This window comes from Mustela putorius, unplaced genomic scaffold (genome assembly GCF_011764305.1).
Source record: "Mustela putorius furo isolate JIRA1106 unplaced genomic scaffold, ASM1176430v1.1 tig00000873_pilon_pilon_pilon, whole genome shotgun sequence".
In the NCBI taxonomy this organism is placed as follows: domain Eukaryota; kingdom Metazoa; phylum Chordata; class Mammalia; order Carnivora; family Mustelidae; genus Mustela; species Mustela putorius.
In genome coordinates this window covers 827018-845516 of record NW_025421504.1, presented here as the reverse complement: position 1 = coordinate 845516, position 18499 = coordinate 827018, and the positions used below count along the sequence as shown (strand labels likewise).

At 58.7% G+C, this 18499-nt stretch overlaps 1 protein-coding gene across 6 annotated transcripts in view; it reads right to left on the bottom strand.

Annotated features, from left to right (window-relative positions):
* Positions 1–18499, bottom strand: part of CCDC57 (coiled-coil domain containing 57) — a 93327-nt gene that overhangs the window by 24727 nt on the left and 50101 nt on the right. For all 6 annotated transcript variants that reach the window (XR_006608288.1, XR_006608286.1, XR_006608289.1 and 3 more), the window contains 4 exons: positions 16603–16777; positions 7173–7273; positions 1822–1953; positions 1145–1361 (listed from right to left, as the gene is read on the bottom strand). Coding sequence is in view for 1 of the 6 variants with exons in the window: in XM_045085627.1 (XP_044941562.1) it covers positions 1145–1361; positions 1822–1953; positions 7173–7273; positions 16603–16777 (625 nt within the window). In the remaining 5 variants the exon portion in view is untranslated. The remainder of the gene's footprint in view (positions 1–1144; positions 1362–1821; positions 1954–7172; positions 7274–16602; positions 16778–18499) is intronic.

The window sequence follows — 18499 nt, the reverse complement described above, 5'->3', positions numbered from 1 at the left end:
AGGCCTAATTCCCATCATAAATGACCAGCTCCCACAAATCAGTAAGACAAAGACAGCAAACTCCAAGTACAAAGGGGCAGGGACCGGAAGGCGGGAGAGGAAGTGCGGACTCGGAAGGGCCACCACCTCCCCACCCCAGTGGCTGCAGACATGGCCAGAGCCCCGCTGGACAGCGGCTTCTAGAACCGACAAAGCAAAGCCCCTCGGGCTGCAAGACCCTTCGCTATAACAGGACACGTGTGACAGAAGACTGGAAATAACCCACAAAGTCCACAGCAGGGACAACGGTCACACGGGTTGGGGCACATCGACCTAACGGAGCATGCTGCGTGGGGCCAGAGCCAGAGCAGGGATGCTCTGTGCACACGGACCCCCGAGGGGCTCCGTACGGGCTGCCCTTCCGCCGTCTTGCCACGAGGGGGGGTGGCACGCAGCTCCCCGAGAGCTGGGCCCTCCTGGTGGATCCTTCTGACATCGAGAGCACCAGGCGGGACTAGGGCAAGGACAGAGCCCTGCTCGCGAGGCCGGCTGGCACAGGGAGTGCCCAGTCGCCCTGGTGGATGCACCAGCTCCCCAGGGAGGGGACCCCCGCCGGTGGCCTGCAGGGCGTGCGGTGGGTGTGGACGGGCCCATGGGTGACGTGGCCGGAGCGCCCGCACAGGCGGAAGGAACACCCCGTGTCTGTCCGCATGTCAGCCTGGAAGTGGCCACCCAGCCCTGCCCGGCAGCGGCGGGGACAGCACATCTCACCCCTGTTCTGACCTCTGGCCAGATGGTCATGGCTCACGTTCTGCCTTCCCGCTTCTCCCTGAGACCCCGAGAGCAGGGTCCCCAGTGGGAATGGAAATTCTCCTCGAGCTGGAAGGACTGAGCCAGCGGGACCCCCGCGACGGATCCCATGACGGGCCGAGCTGGCCGTCACGGCCGCCTGCCCGCACTCATGGACCTTTGCCCCATGCGGTCCCTACATAAACTGGACGTGTTTCCTGCACCTGGAGGGTTCTGAATGCTGGCCGTCCAGGAACAGCATCCCTGAAATAATCTTTCTTGTGTCACCACTGCCGTCTCTCTGCCTGTGGCTTCTGTCAGCGGCAAGGGGCCAAGCCTGGCCTGTTGAGGACCCTGGAGCCCTACCCCAGCCTACCTGGTGCCGAGTCATCCTGGGACGTGAGGCCAGAGGGGCTGGATCCCAGGTCCAGTAACTTCCACGTGTCCTGGAGGGGACTGCTGGCCACCGAGGAGGAGCTCCCAGCCAGGCACCTACTCTCCGTGGGGCCTTCGTGAGACGGGCGCAGCTTTGGGGACTGGTTTTCTTTGTGCCGAGGGCATCTGCAAGTCGCCGCAGATGTTCTGTGTTGCCGCTAGGGAAGTAAACACAGACAGAAGGATCCCAGAGAGCCGGCCCTCCCTGCCCCTGGAGTCAGCGACAAGACTGCAGGCAAGGCTGGACGCCAGGCCTTGGGCAGAGGCCCCGGGGACAGGCCCACGCTCCCAAGCACACTGGCTGGCCAATGCGGGACCAGATGGGATTCCTACGGACCCTGGAAGGACAAAGCAGTCTGGTCTCCATGGAAATGCCCCAGAGCCCACCTCTCTGGCTGCGCCAAGGCCCCCTCTGGCGTCCGTGCCCACCCGTCCCCCCGCGCCCCGGGTGCGCCCAGTCTGCGGAGGCATGAGAGCCAACTCCCTCCATCCTAAGAGGACCGTCTGGGGTGGCCACAGCGGCAGCCCCCTGCTAGGACCCCAGGCGCTCTGCTGCCCGCAGCTGGTCCCCGTGCTGAGATGGGGCGTGGTGTCCCCAGCACCCGTGGCCCAGCATACCTGCCCTGACCTTGTCACTGCTCCCGCCGCCTGGCCCTGCGGAGGCTGGCTTCTCCCGGCTGTCTGGGCCAGGCGGGGCTGCACCTTCCCGGAGTGCTCGGAGACATGGGTCTTCCTGGTGTTCTCAGAGTCCTGCCGTGGAAATGCAAACAGAAGGAATCCAGTGGGTCTCCCTCGAGATGAGGAAGGACTCCCTGTGTCAGGGACTCACTCAGGTCAGTGGCAGCCAGGAAAGGAGGGGCACAGTCATGTCCACCCGCCAGGATGAACAGCGTCCCCAAGTGCCCCTTCCGGCCTTCAGGAGACCAAGCGCCCCGACATCACACGCTTTGCCGCGGCCTGGCCCCCGTGCCCCTCAGTCTGCTGGCAGGGGGGACGCCCACCGAGCCGTCGAGGGGAACTGTAAGGAGTCTTAGGAGGCACCGAACAGAAACCTGGAAGAAAACGGAGGAGTTAAAAGGAGCCGGACTAGGGCAGACGTTCGAGCAGTGGCCACTCGCGAGGGAGCCGGCCAGACCCCCAGCCTCTTCCCGGAGCCCCGGGGCACATTCAGGCCCACGGAGCCGCTCTTCTCTGCTCTGGCGGGATTAATATTGGAGTTGGACTGAGTGATGCATGCGCGTCTTTGGTTTCAACGAGCCGGCTCTGGTGACGAATGGGCTTTTTGTGTTTGTTGAGCGACTCCCTGAGCTTCTTCCTCTGTGGTTTCTTTTCTTTTCTTTTCTTTTTTTATATTAATTTATGTATTTTCAGCATAACAGTATTCGTTATTTTTGCACCACACCCAGTGCTCCATGCAATCCGTGCCCTCTCCAATACCCACCACCTGGTTCCCCGACCTCCCACCCCCGCCGCTTCAAACCCCTCAGATTGTTTTTCAGAGTCCATAGTCTCTCGTGGTTCACCTCCCCTTCCAATTTCCCCCAACCCCCTTCTCTCTAACTCCCCATGTCCTCCATGCTATTTGTTATGCTCCACACATAAGTGAGACCATATGATAACTGACGCTCTCTGCTTGACTGATTTCACTCAGCATCATCTCCTCCAGCCCCGTCCACGTTGCTACAAAAGTTGGGTATTCGTCCTTTCTGATGGAGGCATAATCGTGGTTTCTTTTCTTTTTCTAAACATTTATTGAGAGAAAGTGAAAGTGAGCACGGGCGTGCGGGGGGCCGAGGCAGAGAATCTCACCCCCCACTGAGCAGGGAGCCCGACACGACACTACACGACACGGGGCTCGATCCCGGGACCTGAGGTCATGACCTGGGCCGTGATCAAGTGTCAGACACTTCACCGACGGCGCCCTTCCTCCGTGGTTTCCGATCATATCTGCTGGTTCAGAGAGTGAGCCTCAGGGAGTGGCCCTCTCCCAAGCTGTAAGAGAGGAGTCCTCTCACTGGGGTAGCGCAGACGTGACTTCTGTGGTCTGGAGGGGTTAATAGAGCATGAGACGGTCCTTAATGTACCCGAAGGAAGTGGAGGTCCACGGAGCAAGGCGCACGTTTTACTGTCACAGAGAACAGGCATATCTTTGCGACGACTTGGGAGATTTTCTTCCAACACGAGTTTAGAATTTTAACCAATGCAGGTTGGAAAGTCACGAACTGCTGGTACTCCAGTGCTTCAACGGCATGTCCCACAAGCGGTGAAGGGGTCCTCCAGGACAGGGGGCCGTGCGGGGGACGAGGTCCTCTGGTGGAAGTAGCCATGGTCTCCAGCCCCTTTTCTGTGGCCAGCCCTGCCCAGGTTCTCAGGCCAGCGTCGCCTCGTTGGGCAGACCACTGCCGCTGTGCAGGCCTCCCCTGCAGACCCACTCCGGGCACTGTCCGTGCTGTCCCTGCCGTCCCGCGACTGAGACACTGCCCTTTGCCGAGGACTTGTGTCGCGGCCCAGCGGAAGCCCCGCGACCCCCAGCCCAGTGAGGTGTGTGCCCGACGGACGTGCTGGATGGGCCGCTCTGGCCTCGCCAAGCCCAAGCCACCGTTCACCTCCCCCAGTCCAGCAGCTGGGTCCTGGCCGCTCTCACTTTCCAAAGCCATCCCACAGCGAACCCTGACTTCAGCTGTCTCCAGATGTGACACTTCTCCCGGCTGGCCGCCCAGCGCTTGTTCCCAGGCCCCTGGGTCAACGTAGAACCTGAACACAGCCCCCTTGCTCAGGCCACCTTGGGGCTCACGTCAGCCCACGGCGGAACGGGCCGTCTTTCTCCCAGCAGGCTGCTACTTCACTGCCAAGAACTTTGAAAAGGCAAAGCCACACAAGGGAGACTACCTTGGCGGAGCACGGGCAGGTAAGGTTAGTCTCAAGACTTTAGGAAACTCCCCTTCCAGGAAACTCCCTTCCAGGAAACCGAACGCTGGCAAATGACACATACACACGGCGCCAAGACATGCGCTTGCTACCGCCATCAGCTCACGACAGGCAGGAGCTCCTGGCCGTGCGGAACGGCTTGTGAAGCACGGACTCTGAAGGCAGCAACGTCTGGCCTGAGCACGCAGGTGGCTGGCACACCGGAGGCCGTGACCTCTGTGGAAGGACAGTGGCATCCTGCTGGCCGGGCCCCAGGTCGCGGTCATTGGGCTAGAGTCAGAAGCACGAGCAGATAGAACGCAGCATCTGTTCTGGGTAAGAACTCAGTAGAGCAGGAGAAAGAACTTCTAACTGACAAAGCGTCTGTCTGAGGTCGAGCTGCATGAAATTGCTGATATTGAACCACTTCTGACTCAGAGAAATGGCCACTTCATAGGATTCAGCATCTGCCTTTGGCTCAGGTCACGATCCCAGTGTCCTGGGTTCGAGTCCTGCACTGGGCTCTCTGCTCAGCGGGGAGCCTGCTTCTTCCCCTGCTTGTGTGCTCTCGCTCTCTCTCTCCCTCTCTGACAAATAAATAAAAACTCGTTTTTAATTTTATTTCTTTATTTGACAGGCAGAGATCACAAGTAGGCAGAGAGAGAGGGGGGGAAGCAGGCTCCCCGCTGAGCAGAGAGCCCGATGCGGGGCCCGATCCCAGGACCCTGGGATCATGACCTGAGCCGAAGGCAGAGCCTTAACCCACTGAGCCACCCAGGCGCCCCATAAATAAAAACTCTTAAAAAAAAGAAAGCCAACTCTGCTCCTAACCGCCCACAATACCTAGAAAAGTTTAGTTTAAAGAGAGCCTCGAGATGAACAAACAGGCACAGTCATCAGACAGAATGCCCCCCGGCAGGAAGAAGGGAGCTTTCCAGCCGCGGGAAGACGTGAGGCAGCTCACGTGCGCGTTCCCCGGAGAAAGAAGGCCATCTGAAAGAGGCCGCGCAGCGCAGGATTCCAACCCCAGGACGTTCTGGAAACAGCAGAGCTGGGGGGCAGCAGGATCAGTGGGTACCAAGGACAGAGCTGGGGCGGGGGAAGGATGCACAGAGCACAGAGAATTGTCAGACAGCGAGACTGCTCCGTAGGAAACCACGATGGTGGACACACGTCATTACACACGTGTGCAAACCCACAGAACGCACAGCGGCAAGAGCGAGCCGTGACGTACGCCACCAGCTCCGCGTGACGATGGCGTGTCCGCGCGGGCTCGTCAGCTGTGACAGACCCACCATCTGTGCGATGCTGACATGTGTGCGCCAGAGGACTTTCGTAACAATGTTTACAGCAAAAAACACCCTGACTGTCCCCCGAGAGACGAACGGAGACGTCCCCCGCTGTTGTATTTGTTCAACACAAAGGATGTACAGAGACCCATGTGTAGACCTGGGCTCGGCAAGCCACACCTGGCAGAGGCCAAATCCTCACCTCTGTCCAGCCCATGAGCTAAACATAGTTTTTATGTTTTTAAATAGCTGAAAAAAATCTGTTTCCTGACAGGAAGATTACATGAAATCAAACTTTCAGAGTCTATTGGGCTCTCGTGGGGCGCACCGAGGCCCGTCTTCTCACGCCCCACCTGCACCACAGCTGGCCCAGCAGCAGAGTCGTGCACATGCTCACGTGTCTGTGTGTGTCATCCAGCCACCCAGCCGCCCGTCCATCTGTCCATCCAGCCACCCATCACCTAGCTATCTAAAGTGCAGGGGAGGCAGAGGGAGGGAAGAAAGAGAGTGCCACAGCCAGTGCAGTAGCAGTTAACAACCGGTAGGTCTAGGCGAAGCGTGTAGTGCTATTTTTGCAACTGTGTAAATTTGAAATTATTTCAAAATAAAAAATGAATTTGAAAAAGACATAAGCAAGAGTTTAAATGTTTAACACATGATTAAAAAAAAGTCTGTTCAAAACCAGTGAGAAAAAGGATAATTACTTAAGGGCACTATGACAGTGAAACAGAAACGCTAGAAGAAATGGGTAGACATTTACCTAAACTTGAAATAGAGAAAAAACCCAGTGAAATAAATCATGAAAGTTCACCATATTAAAAAAGTTATCGGTGGATTAAGCAAACAAAGAAAGGATCAGGCAGGTAACTCTGGGAAAGGCTGTAACGGACAAGTAGCAGTTCCTTCATTGATAAGGAACTCGAGAGAACTGACAAGTGCAAACACAGTAGAACGATTAACAAAGCATGTGTATAAATAACCCATAAAAGAGGAAATATATGTGGCCAATAAATAGATTACAGGCTTTAATACCACCAAAGAAACAAGAAAAGTCTAAAACATGAAATTTTTTTAACCCACCATATTCGTAAAGATTTGAAAAATAGGGGACGCCTTGGGGGCTCAGTCAGTTGGGTGGCTGCCTTCGGCTTAGGTCATGGTCCTAAGGTCCTGGGGTCGAGCCCTGCGTCAGGCTCCCTGCCCAGTAGGGCACCTGCTTCTCCCTCTGCCTGTGTGTGTGTGTGTGTGTGTGTGCGTGCGCGTGTGTGTGTACGCGCTCACTGTTCTCTCTCTCAAATAAATAAATAAAATCTTTTTTTAAAAAAAGGAAAAATAACGCCCAGATGGGTAGGCTGCGGTAAAACACACACTTGATGTAATTGGTAATCTTATGTTTGCGATTTACTCAGGTCATTTTAAAATCAGCAGGAGGGGTGCCAGAGCGGCCCCGCTGCTTGTGTCCGACTTCCGGTCTCAGCTCAGGTCACGATCTCAGAGTTGGGGGACAGCCCCCAGGCGGGCTCTGGTTCAGGCGGAGTCTGCCTGAGAGTCCCTCTCCCCCTCCCTCGGCCCCCCTCTCTAAAATGAATAAACAAATCTTTAAAACGAAAACAGGGGAGACGCTCTGAGAGGTCACTGGTAGCGGCACTTGCGTGTGAGCATCAGACCCTTCAGCGGTGCTCACTGGGTTTCCCGCCTCGGTAATGCGATCCCACACGCAGGTGACCCGTGAACAGGTACTACAGGGACACTTCTCAGATCAAGCAGGATTACCTGAGCTGCAAAACCGGGCTGCAGTTGTCCCGAAGCGGCCTCGCGGGTGACACTCCGGTTCTGGACCCCGGGGCCGGGCGGGGGGTGATGAGCCGCTCCCCCTAGAAACAAGGGGACGAGAAGGATTTGCTTCCTTGGGGTGTTTCTGTTTGTCTGGTTCTCGTGGACGCTCTACGTGGGCCTTGAACTCAGCACCCTGAGGTCAGGACCGCGCGCTCCAGCGACCCAGACCCGGCGCCGACAGGGTCTGCTCCCCGAGGCCCGTCCCTCTGCGGCCGCACAAGCACTCGGCGGGCCGGCCCTGCTCCGGCACGTCCGTCTGGCGGGGCGGCCGCGGGGGCGGGGGCGGGGGCGGGGGCCCGGGACGCCCCGGAGGCGCGCGAGGACCTCCGCGGCGCGTGCGGACCGGGCAGGGCTCCCGGCGGCCGGCGCGGGGCGCGGAGAAGTTCTGCTTCGACGAACGGGAACAGCGCGTGAGGGCGGCCGGACGGGGCGGCCGCGGGGCCGCGGGGCCGAGGTCCAGCCGCCCCTCGGTCAGCGGCCTCGCCCGCGCCCCTCCCCCGCCCTCTCGCCCGCGGCGACCCCGACCCCGCACCCCGACCCCGCACCCCGACCCCGCACCCCGCACCCCGACCCCGCACCCCGACCCCGCACCCCGCACCCGCACCCCGCACCCCGACCCCGCACCCCGCACCCCGACCCCGCACCCCGGAGCGCGCTCCCTCCGAGGGACGCGCCGTCGCCCCGTGTCGCCGCCGGGAGCCTCTCGCCGCGCGTCGCGGACGGACGTGGCCAACCCCGGCGGGTGCGTGCGGTTCGCTCCGCCCGCGGCTTCGGGCGCCCGCGGGGGTCACCGGCCGCCCCGCCGCCCCCGCCCGTCCAAGCTGCGGTGGCACGTGCGACACCCGCGTCGCCGCCGGGTCCAGGCAGAGCGACCCGCCCCCGTCCTTCGGGGGAAATTTCGGACGAGTCGGCCACCGAGTGCACGACGGGGAGCCGCCCTGGAGGTGGCCTGCGGGCCCTGACCGCGACCCGCCGCCGCCGGGAGGTTTGGGGCCGCTCGGTGACCGTCCCCTGCTCCCCGTCGCACAACCCGGACGGACTGACCCCAGCTTTGGCCCCAGCAGTGTCCGGGACCGTCGGAAATGATCTGGGTCTTTGGTTTACGGCCACGTGACAACGGAAAGCTGATTTTAAAACCTCCAATTTATAGGGAAACAATAGCCCTCTAGGTCTTTAAAAAAACGTGCTAAGGAGTGTTTGAAAACCGTCTGCGGTTCCAATTCAGCCTATTTTCTGGGTATTCCATAAATTTAATCTTGAACAGTCACTGTCAGCATTGCAGTCTGCGACATTCGTAATAGCATCTTCCAGAACAAACATCTGCAGCTGAATTCAGTGGCAACCATTCAAATTCGTCTCAGACTGGGTAGACTCCGCTGTTTATGTTCTACCTGGTATCCGTTAGTGGCCCACCGAGACCCCTAAGAATAATACTGGTCTTATTGATGCTGGTTTAGAATTGTAGCTGTTTTGTTTCTTTCAGATTGAAAAGCATAATAAGTTTAAAGGTTTTCATTTGGTGTTGTCTTTTTTATTTTAAAGATTTTATTTATTTATTTGACAGAGAGAGATTGAGAAACCCAGCAGGGGGAGGATCAGACGAAGAGGGAGAAGCAGGCCTCCCACAGAGCAGGGAGCCCGATGTGGGGCTTGATCCTGGAACTCTGGGATCATGACCTGAGCCAAAGGCAGACGCTTAACAACCGAGTCCCCCAACCCCACCACCCGGCCCCCGGCGCCCCAGTCTCCATCTGTGTCAGTTTCTTTATTCTGACCCAGCTTTTCCTTGGAACTGGCTGTAACATCTGACTGGTCCCCTCACTATCTAGTGAGCCCTAAACCTGTGCCCATTTTCATAGCTATTTGAGCCATATTTTACCTTTCTGGAAACGACCCTTTTAAACACCTGATGAAAAATACCGACAAGTGGGCGCCTGGGTGGCTCAGTGGGTTAAGCCGCTGCCTTCGGCTCGGGTCATGATCTCAGGGACCTGGGATCGAGTCCCGCATCGGGCTCTCTGCTCGGCAGGGAGCCTGCTTCCTCCTCCTCTCTCTCTCTCTGCCTGCTTGTGATCTCTGTCTGTCAAATAATTAAATAAAATCTTAAAAAAACAATGCCGACAAGTGTTACCGGACATCAGAAAGGACGGTGCACAGCGGGAAGCAGGCCGAGCCACGCCTCTGCGGACACTTCACACCTAGGGACAGGATGGGGAACTGGCAGAAACGCAGGAGCCGCACTGAGATTTCGACACAAAATCATGGATCTCGGCAGTTCAAGTTGACAAACACACATAAATTTAGAAAAAAATGTGAGTAAGTATGTATGATAAGGCTGCTTAACAGAACAGATTAAAAGTAAAACTCAACACATGTTTAAAAATAACTAAAAAATTCTAAAACTCTCCTAAACGATCAGGTGAACTAGAAAACCCGGTGCACAGCGGCAGAGTATCTGGAAGCTAATCACAACGACAACGCTGCCCCTCCAGACCCCCAAGGCCCAGCCACAGCAGCCCTCAGATGGGGACGCGATCAATAAACAAGAATAATGCAACTGTTAAAGAAATCAGGGAAAGATCAAAAACCAATGAAAGAAATGAACAAACACAATATGTAACCTCCTTATAAAGATAAAGGAATCCATCCACTGGCTCCCAACATTTCCTTTGGGGAACCCCAGGGAGGCAGGAGAGGAGCGGAGGGGGGGGGTGAGAGGCTTCCGGCAGGTCCGAGGGGATCTCCAGAAGAGGCCAGAAACAAATGGGACGGAGGGTCTTTAAAGAGACGATGGCTGAGAATTTCAAAGAATGGGAAACAACCAACCAACCGTAGTCTTAAGGTTTCAGAAAACCAGCCACTTCCTGAGCAGGTAAAATTAAGGCAAACTGATCTAGTCCAGACACCAGCCAGTAACACAGGAGAAAGGCAGCCAGAGAGAAAAGGGTGGCCCTCCCCCAGGACAGGGCCCCGACGGAGGACACTGGGACATTTGCTTTAAAAATGTTTGTAAGAAAATGCCAGGTTCTTGTTCCAGCCAAGCCATCATTCTAGAAAGTGGTCACAATACAATCTTTTTTTAAAAAATTAATTAATTCATTTATTTGACAGAGAGAGATCACAAGTGGGCAGGGGTGCGGGAAGCAGGCTCCCCGCCGAGCAGAGAGCCCGATGCGGGGCTCCATCCCAGGACCCTGGGATCATGACCTGAGCCGAAGGCAGAGGCTTTAACCCCGAGCCTCCTAGGCGCCCCATGATACAATCATTTTTGACAACAAGCATATGCGCTGCCCCTGTGCCACGGTCACGTGGGAGACACTGGCGTCCAGGAGCCAGCCCGGCACGAGTCTCAGTCAAGCAGGACACACAACATGACTGAACATCACTGCTTCCACACTGGGATAGTTTTACAACAGGATCTTAGATGCACGTGTAATAACGAATAACAAACATAAGTAGTGATTTTCGTATTCACACACACGTGCCTAGTAAGCAGTGGTGGGTTAGCAGGCTAACTAAAGCTAGGTCCCTAATCTGTTTTTTTGTTTTTTTACCAAAGAATGTTTTTCTTAAGATTTTATTTGAGAGTGAGAGAGCACGATGGGGAGGGAGGGGCAGAGGGAGAGGCAGCTCCCAGCTGAGCGGGGAGCCCAGCGCGGCGGGTCTCGATCCCAGCTGAGCGGGTCTCAATCCGGGACCCTGGCAGATGCTTCACCGACTAAGCCACCCAGACGCACCCCCACAAGTCATTTCTCCATGAACAAAAACTTCATCAGGAAAATGACACGATAAGGAGACATGAAAGGCTCTGTGCTCCCTGGTTCCATCTGTGCGACCCCGGGAGAAAGACAGAACAGAGACAGTGAAAGGGTCAGCGGCCCCCAGGGAGGGGAGGGACTCGCAGGTAGAGCACAGAGGATTTCTGTAAAATTCCTCTGCACCATGCCACCCACAGTCCCGTGGCGGGTATGTGTGTGACATGCCTGTCCCAACCTGTATGACGTCCAGCACCAAGAGGAACCCAGATGTCAGCGTGGACTCGGTGCCGATGACGATAGCCTGTGACCACGGAGGCCCTGTGGTAGCAGGTTGGCTGCGGGGGGCATTCTGAACCTAAAACTGCTCTGAAACGCCGAGTCTTCACAGCAGTGCTAGATGCTGAGACCCTCGGAAAGAACCTCTGGAGGCCTCCCCCGAGATCCAGAGGGTGTGGGCGGCGGAGTTTCCGGGAGCAGCAGGGTCAGCGGGAAGGGCCAGGCCCCACGGCGGGTGGTGCCGCTGTCCGCCTCAGCGGTGAGGGATGAGCCCTCGGGACGGCCGCCCCACAGTCGTGGGCCCCCCACACCAGGCTGCCGGAGCGGGCCCAGGGCCAGTGCAGCCTGACCACAGGCCCACACGCCGGCGGCCCGTCGGTGCAGAGCCCCAGGCGTGCCTGACCGGGAGCCTGACCCCAGGTGGGACGGGCACGAGGGGTGAAGACTGGGCAGCCAGAGCTGAGGCCGGCGAAGGGACTGGGGCGCCCGCTCCCTGTGAGGACGGGGGGTCCTCCCCAGAAGCAGCTGGGGGCGGATGCACCCTGGGGCGGGTGCAGGAGAGCCCTGGGTCGGGTATGCCGGCAGGGCTGGGCCCGCTGAGGGGGCTGAGAAGCACCTGGAAACACGTCCAGACGGACGGAGCCTCCTGGCGCCACCTCGGCTGGGCCGGCAGGCGTTATTCGTTGTCAGATGATGATAAGATATTTGTGTCACGGTTGGGTTATAAGGCAGATGTATTCACGAACCAGATAAATGGTCTTTGTGGAAAAAAAAGCAGACAGACCAGTCTTGCCAAAAGCCTTTGCCACCGGGTCTAAGCATTTCCATGGAGAGTAGAAATCCTACCACCAGCTTTTGGGGGAAGATGGCCTTCCGCAAAGGGACCAGATGAAGAGCGTCTGGTGTATTTGCAAACTGCAGGTGCCAAGGAAGTCTGGGACAGAACTCCCTAAGTCTCATTCACGATTTCCCTCTGCAAACCACAACCGAAATGGCTACATGTCCCTGCGGCCGCCCGCGTCCGCACAGTCACAGGCACACGCGTGCACGCCCCGCCAGCATATCTGCTATACAGACACACGAGTGTGCACGCTTCCTTCGCAGACCGCTGCATCCAGGCTGCATGTGCACAGGAGGGTCCACAGGCCGGAGGTCCACACCCTGTTGCGGGCTCCGGAGAAGAGTATACAGGAAACGGGAGTAAGAGTGAGGGCCGTGCTGTCACCTGGAGCTGCTACCTTTTTCCTGTGGCGGCTGAAGTACCATCCGTAATGGACTGGGATTTAATGGGGAAAAACAGCTCTGACCGGTCTGAGGCCAGGTGGAGGCAGCCCGCTCTGGACTCCAGTGCCCAAGCACGAACGTTTGGGCCGGTCCCAATGACTTCCTCATGGTAACAAAATGCTAAGAACAGCCTTGAGGGGCGCCTGGGGGACTCAGTCGGTCCAGCCGCTGCCTTCAGCTCAGGTCATGATCCCAGAGTCCTGGGATCGAGTCCCACGTGTGGGTCCTTGCTCAGCGGGGAGCCTGCTTCTCCCTCTCCTGCTCCCCCTGCTTGTGCTGTCTCTCTCTCTCTCTCTGACATATAAATAAATAAAATCTTTAAAAAATAAAAGCAACAGCCTTGAACATGCTTCTAAGAGAAGCACTGCTGATCCACAGGGCACCAACATTGTAGAACTGAACAGGGAGAGCCAAACTGCTCTCGCCAGCTTCCCTGGTCTCCTCCGCACTGCTGGCGACTTCTCCTGCTGAGAGTCAAGCTCAGTACGGACTTAACTGGCCTCTGCAGGCTCCTGAGGAGGCTGCGTGTTTCCCGCACCCTCCTCAGCCCTGTGGATTTCTTCTGGGCCCCACACACGGTCTGGACACACCTGCTTCGGCGTTGATCCCCTTCACCGGCCAGGCGTGTCATGGACACGTCCCCCAGCCTGTCATTTCTCTTCATCCTTGTGTACAATGTCTTGTCCTTAGAGCCTTTAAAAATGTAACATCCTGGGGCGCCTGGGTGGCTCAGTGGGTTAAAGCCTCTGTTTTTGGCTCAGATCATGATCTCAGGCTCCTGGGATCGAGCCCCGCATCGGGCTCTCTGCTCAGCGGGGAGCCTGCTTCCCTCTCTCTCTCTCTGCCTGCCTCTCTGCCTGCTTGTGATCTCTGTCTGTCAAATAAATAAAATCTTAAAAAAAAAAAAAAGTAACATCCTGTCTGCTGATATTTGGCTTCCACTGCCTAGGGGGTGTTTTAATTTTTAACCTTATTTAGGGAAGCTTTTCTCTATGCTTGGGGTTGTTGCAAAGATGAACTGAGGTAATGCGTGCACAGCTGATGGAGGAAAGGCAGTTTGGACTGAATCCCAAACCACTGCTCATACGAAGGTCTTAGAAAAGGAGGAGAAATAGCCACCGTGGGAGACAGTGCTACGGGCCACCATGTTTCCCTCACGACACAGGCTGCAGACTACGAATACTTTCCTGGAGTGGAAATGACTGAAAGTGATCCAACAAGAGGCAGAAAATCCACACAAACAAATCACTGTAGAAAAAAATGAGACAACGGTAAAAGTCTACCGTTAACAAAGTCACCAAGCATGGAAAATCTTTGGCTGAGGTCTGCCCAACCTTCAGAGGAGGCCGCAAGCGCGGTCACTAGGGATCTGCGGCTTTCTCTGACTCCGTGGGGCAGGACGTGGCCGGCCTGGCGAGAGCAGTGCGTTTAGCCAGATTTGAGGCCCAGAGATGCAGAAACTGCACAAGGCAGGAAGTACCTGGCATGTGGGGGCAGCTCCTCAGTTGGATGGACGGACGATAGACGGACCGACGGATGAACAGATGGGCGGATGGGCGGGTTTGTGGATGGGTACACAGCTGTGGGGGTGTGTGTGTATGGATGGGGGGTGGGGTGGGGGATGGGGGTGTTGAGCGACTCACTGAAATACTTGGCCATGAGGCCAGGCTGGCTACGAGTGACCACAGTGAAGAGGAAAGGCAGGTTCACTGAATGTTGGAGCGGAGGGAGAAAGGCAAGGCTCCAGTCAGAGAAAAGCTCTCGGGCCTTGGGGGCCATCAGAGAGGGCACCCTGATGGTGGTGTAGCACGGCCAGGAGGCCGAGGTCAGCTGTGGAGGGTGTTGCTGGTTTGAGGACAGGAGGACAGAATGCAGTTCTGGAGAACGGAGAAGAACCAGAGCCACAAGTGCCAAAGCTGCCGCGGTCACCGACTGACTGACAGGTGTGAGAGAGGAGCGTAGAGCAGACGGCACCGCCTTCCAAAGAAACCAGGTCTTTAGTGGACTTGGCAGAAGATGGTCTAGAAGTGTGTCTGACGAACAAGCAATCAGCCTTCCTCTTCGGCTGGTGACCTGGCAGGGGACAGGGAAGGCTCTCACCGAGCAGGTATCGAGGCACACCGCCAGTCCTTGTCAGGGCTGTGGGTCACGATGCCGCGGCCGCTGCTGTGCTGCCGCCAGCTGGGGGTCTACCAAGCCATCCCTCACTCTTCTTCTTCCAGAGGTGCGGTCTTAGAAGGACAAAGCCTCTGGAACAGCCTCTCCTCCACCACCCTACGTGCAGAGTGGATAGCCCGCTGGGGTCTCCAAGAGCCATCTGGGCTAACTACCCATTAGGTGTGGTTTGCTCCAGCCCTTGGGTCCCTGGGCCCACAGCAGCCCCTCAGCAAGAACCAGGCCTCCAGTGCCGATCTCGGGGGTCGGCAGCCTCCCTCCCGCAGACACTGCGCCCTGCCGCTCCGTGAAGCTCTCCCCCTTCCAGTTCCCGCTCACTGGATAATTCTACTGCTCATATTCAGGCCAAAACACTACCATAAGGAGAACTACTACTGTTACCCATGCAGCTCAGCCGTGGGGAGTCCTGAGGGCGAAGAACAGGCCTGGCTTCCCTCTCCCTTCCCTCGCGTTGGGTCGTCAGGGATTAGGACGCGCCCCGGGAAGCTAAGACCATAGACAGAGGAAACATTTTTTGCTGATACTTCCTTTGTGGTGCCCTGGGCTTTACTTCGAAAGCTGAGCCGTTGGTGGGTCTGCAGCCCTCCAACCTCCCCTGTGCTTCTAGACAATGGACAGGAGAGAGGGAATGGCCTGTCTCCCATCGACGTGGGTGGAACCCCAAGTCCCTCATCTCTGACCCTCACACAATCTCAAGGCTCTTGCTGGAAAAACACAGAGAGGCAGAAGCCACGTGAGGCAAGGGGGTACAGTGTGGGGAACGGGGTGCCACAGGGCAGCGAGGACTGCTGGGGAACGTGGTCTGAGAGCCGCGTGGCCAGGGGCTTGCTCTTGGGGCTGACCGAGCGCGTTCGATCCGCACAAGGCTACTCCGGCCGGCTGTGGTGACAAGCACGCAGCTGCCCTGTGAAGCACATCATCTTGCCCACCAACACTGGTGCCTCTGGTCCTCTGGCAACAGGGGCCTTGGCTGTGTGCTGGGAGCTGGGTGTCTGCTCCCCACGCGGGACTCTACGCCAACCCTTCCAAGGCCCCGCCAGGAGGAAGGTGCGGCTCGGTCGGGACCCTTTCCCCTCCTGCTCCGCCGCAGGGACAACAGTGTCATTACTTGTCATCCATCGGGGATATCATTTCCTTATTGGCTTATCAAGAGACTGCATCCTGTAAGTTAGGATTATAGACGACCATTCGTGCAGCGAGCCCGTGGGGACCACATCACCGGCACAGACAGCATCAGTCTGAGCACCGCCGCACGCACCGCCGCGCGCAGCAGACGGGGCCCCGGGCTTCTGCGTCTGCGGCGGCAGCCGGGGCCAGGGCTGTAGACAGGGACGAGGGCACGCCTCTTTCTAGTCTGGCTGTCTTTCTTCGGAGCCAGGGCCCTGAGACACCCGGGGGCAGCTGGGCAGCCACTGCCAGCGGTCTCAGGCCGCGTCCCAGGGGACCCATGGCGGCCGTGAGCGACAAGTCCGGGCAGGGTAGCGGAGAGCACGGCGGCTGTGGCTGTCCCCCCCACAGTGCAGCCCAGAAAGGCCACCGCGGTCCACTACAGTATTGTCTCACAGACGCTGCCGGAGGCTCGGGTTCATGGACACATTCCGCCCCCCGCCCCAACCCAGCAGGATGAAGCTCCGCTCTGTGCCTGTGACCCCTGACCCCGGCTTCCCTCCACAAGGGAGGCCACTGTTCTTCCTCCCGCCTGCCAGGGGAGTCAGGCCAGATGCCCCCTCAGGGCAGCACAGCTTCTCTCCTCCCTCCGCTCAGGCCCCTCCCCTCCCCTTCCAGGGGAGCAGGCCACAAGAAAGGCCTTCTGGGGGGCCCCCGGCCCCCTGGCCCCCACTGCCTGGCAGCGCAGGCCACGCACCCGAACTCACCCGGGGCCCGATGGCCGAGCTCCGCACGGAGCCTGTTCCCCATCTCCAGGAGCTGCTCTTTCTCCAGGCGGAGGCGGAGGATTTTTCGGGCGGCTTCCTTTAGTTTCCTCTGGAGTCGGGGCACAGACAAGGCCTGTGGGGGCTGCGGCCCCTGGTCCTCAGTCGCTGTGGGGCTCTGGGAACGAACCGTAGGCAGATAGCCTGTAAGACGAGCCGTCCAGCGGGGAGAGGCACGAGTGGGTGGGGGCCGAGTCTGCAGCACCGGGGGACGGAGGGATAAGGAGCAGCTCTGCCAGCGAGACGGGGACCTCACATCCCGGAAAACTCCTCTACAGTGGGGTGGATGAAGACCGCGAGCCCCTGGGCCAGGCCTACACCTGGTCCCCTGCGGCCCCCACCAAGCCTGGGTCTTTCTAGTGAGGACAGCGAGGAACCGGCGGGGACCCACGCCGAGCCTCTGAGGGGTCCCAGGGACGCATGAGGGTTGCCTGTCTGACTGGGTCCCCTGCGGGACACCAGGTTATGGGCTGGGTACACAGGTCACAGGTACTGGGTCACATGGTGCAGAAGGGGCTGGCAGAGGCGGGACACAGAGCCGGAGGCCGGTGCCTGCCTTCCCCATTTCTCTCCTGCCTGGACAGTGCAGCAGGGTCACTGCCGGGCCAGCACACAGTCCCTGGACGGACACCACTCACCGGGACGGTGTTTGGAACGAGGGGCCGTGGGGAGGAGGAGAAAGGAGAAGACAAATGCGTGTGTGCCGGACAGAGGCCCGGGAAGCGCCAAGCCTCCGGGGCCCCAAGGGACGCAGGTGGCCTCTTTCGCCGCCCGTGAAAAGCTGCCCTGGGCCATCTTGGCCACACAAGCTGCAGCCAGAACAGGAACTGGCCCAGAGTCCCTGGAACAGATCAGCACATTCTGTCCTGGCCCCGTTTCCTGGTGTGCCTTCCCAGGGCTGGTAGACGCCCGCACACGTGGCGGCCGCTGTCCTCCAGGTGGCTGGAGCCGCGGGGGCTCACGCGGGTGCCTCTTGCACAGGCTGCGGGCAAGCCGGGCAGGAGGACAGGAGCGGAGACACAGAGGAGAGCGGGAGAGGGTCCGCGCCCACACCCTGACCCCGGACAGCGCGCGGGCCCGCGGGCCTCGCCTGCGCTCTCCTGAGGACCCGGGATGTGACTAGGGTCTTCGGGCCCACGGAGGGGCTGGGACAGAGCTCGAGGGAGGACAGAGTGGGGACACGATGCTGGGAGCCTCCGGTGCCGCTTTAAGTGAGGAGGCTACGGTGCACCCCAAAACGCGGAGACAGGCAAGAGAAAGCTCGCTTTTGAGAGCTGACCCAGCCCACCAGGCATCCCCCCACGCTGGCCCCGTCAGCCCTGGCCTGCTCAGGGGCTGGTCCCAGAATCCTGGCCAGGGGAAGGGGTCCTTGTGAGGGAGGGGTCCGCTCCCAAGGGCGGTGGTAACTGCGCTCCACAGAGGCCAATGGCCGAACATGGCCCCACGTGGGGGTGCAGGGGGAGCCTGCCAGGGCTGCAGCGGGCACAACCGGTGAACACTGCCCCCCAGTGGAGCTGGAGTGTCCCTCCTGCTGTGCTCAAGGGGCAGGGAGGAGCCGTGGACAGGACGTGGGGAGAACCGCAGATCTCAGTCCCCCGGCTGGGAGGTCACTGGGGACACGACAGACGCTGGTCCGGCAGTGGCTTCTGCTGCCCACTGGGAAGGGGCTCCGAGTCCCGCATGGGCCCCTTTCCTGGGCTGGGTGGTGGGGGACCGGCCTCCACCTGGGACAAGGCCAGACTCGCGCGGGAGCGCCAGGACGGTGCCCCACCAGTCCCTCTGCTTTGTGGCCGCCAGTCCCACGTGCCGTGTGCGCTTCTTCCCGAGCCGCGGACGGGAA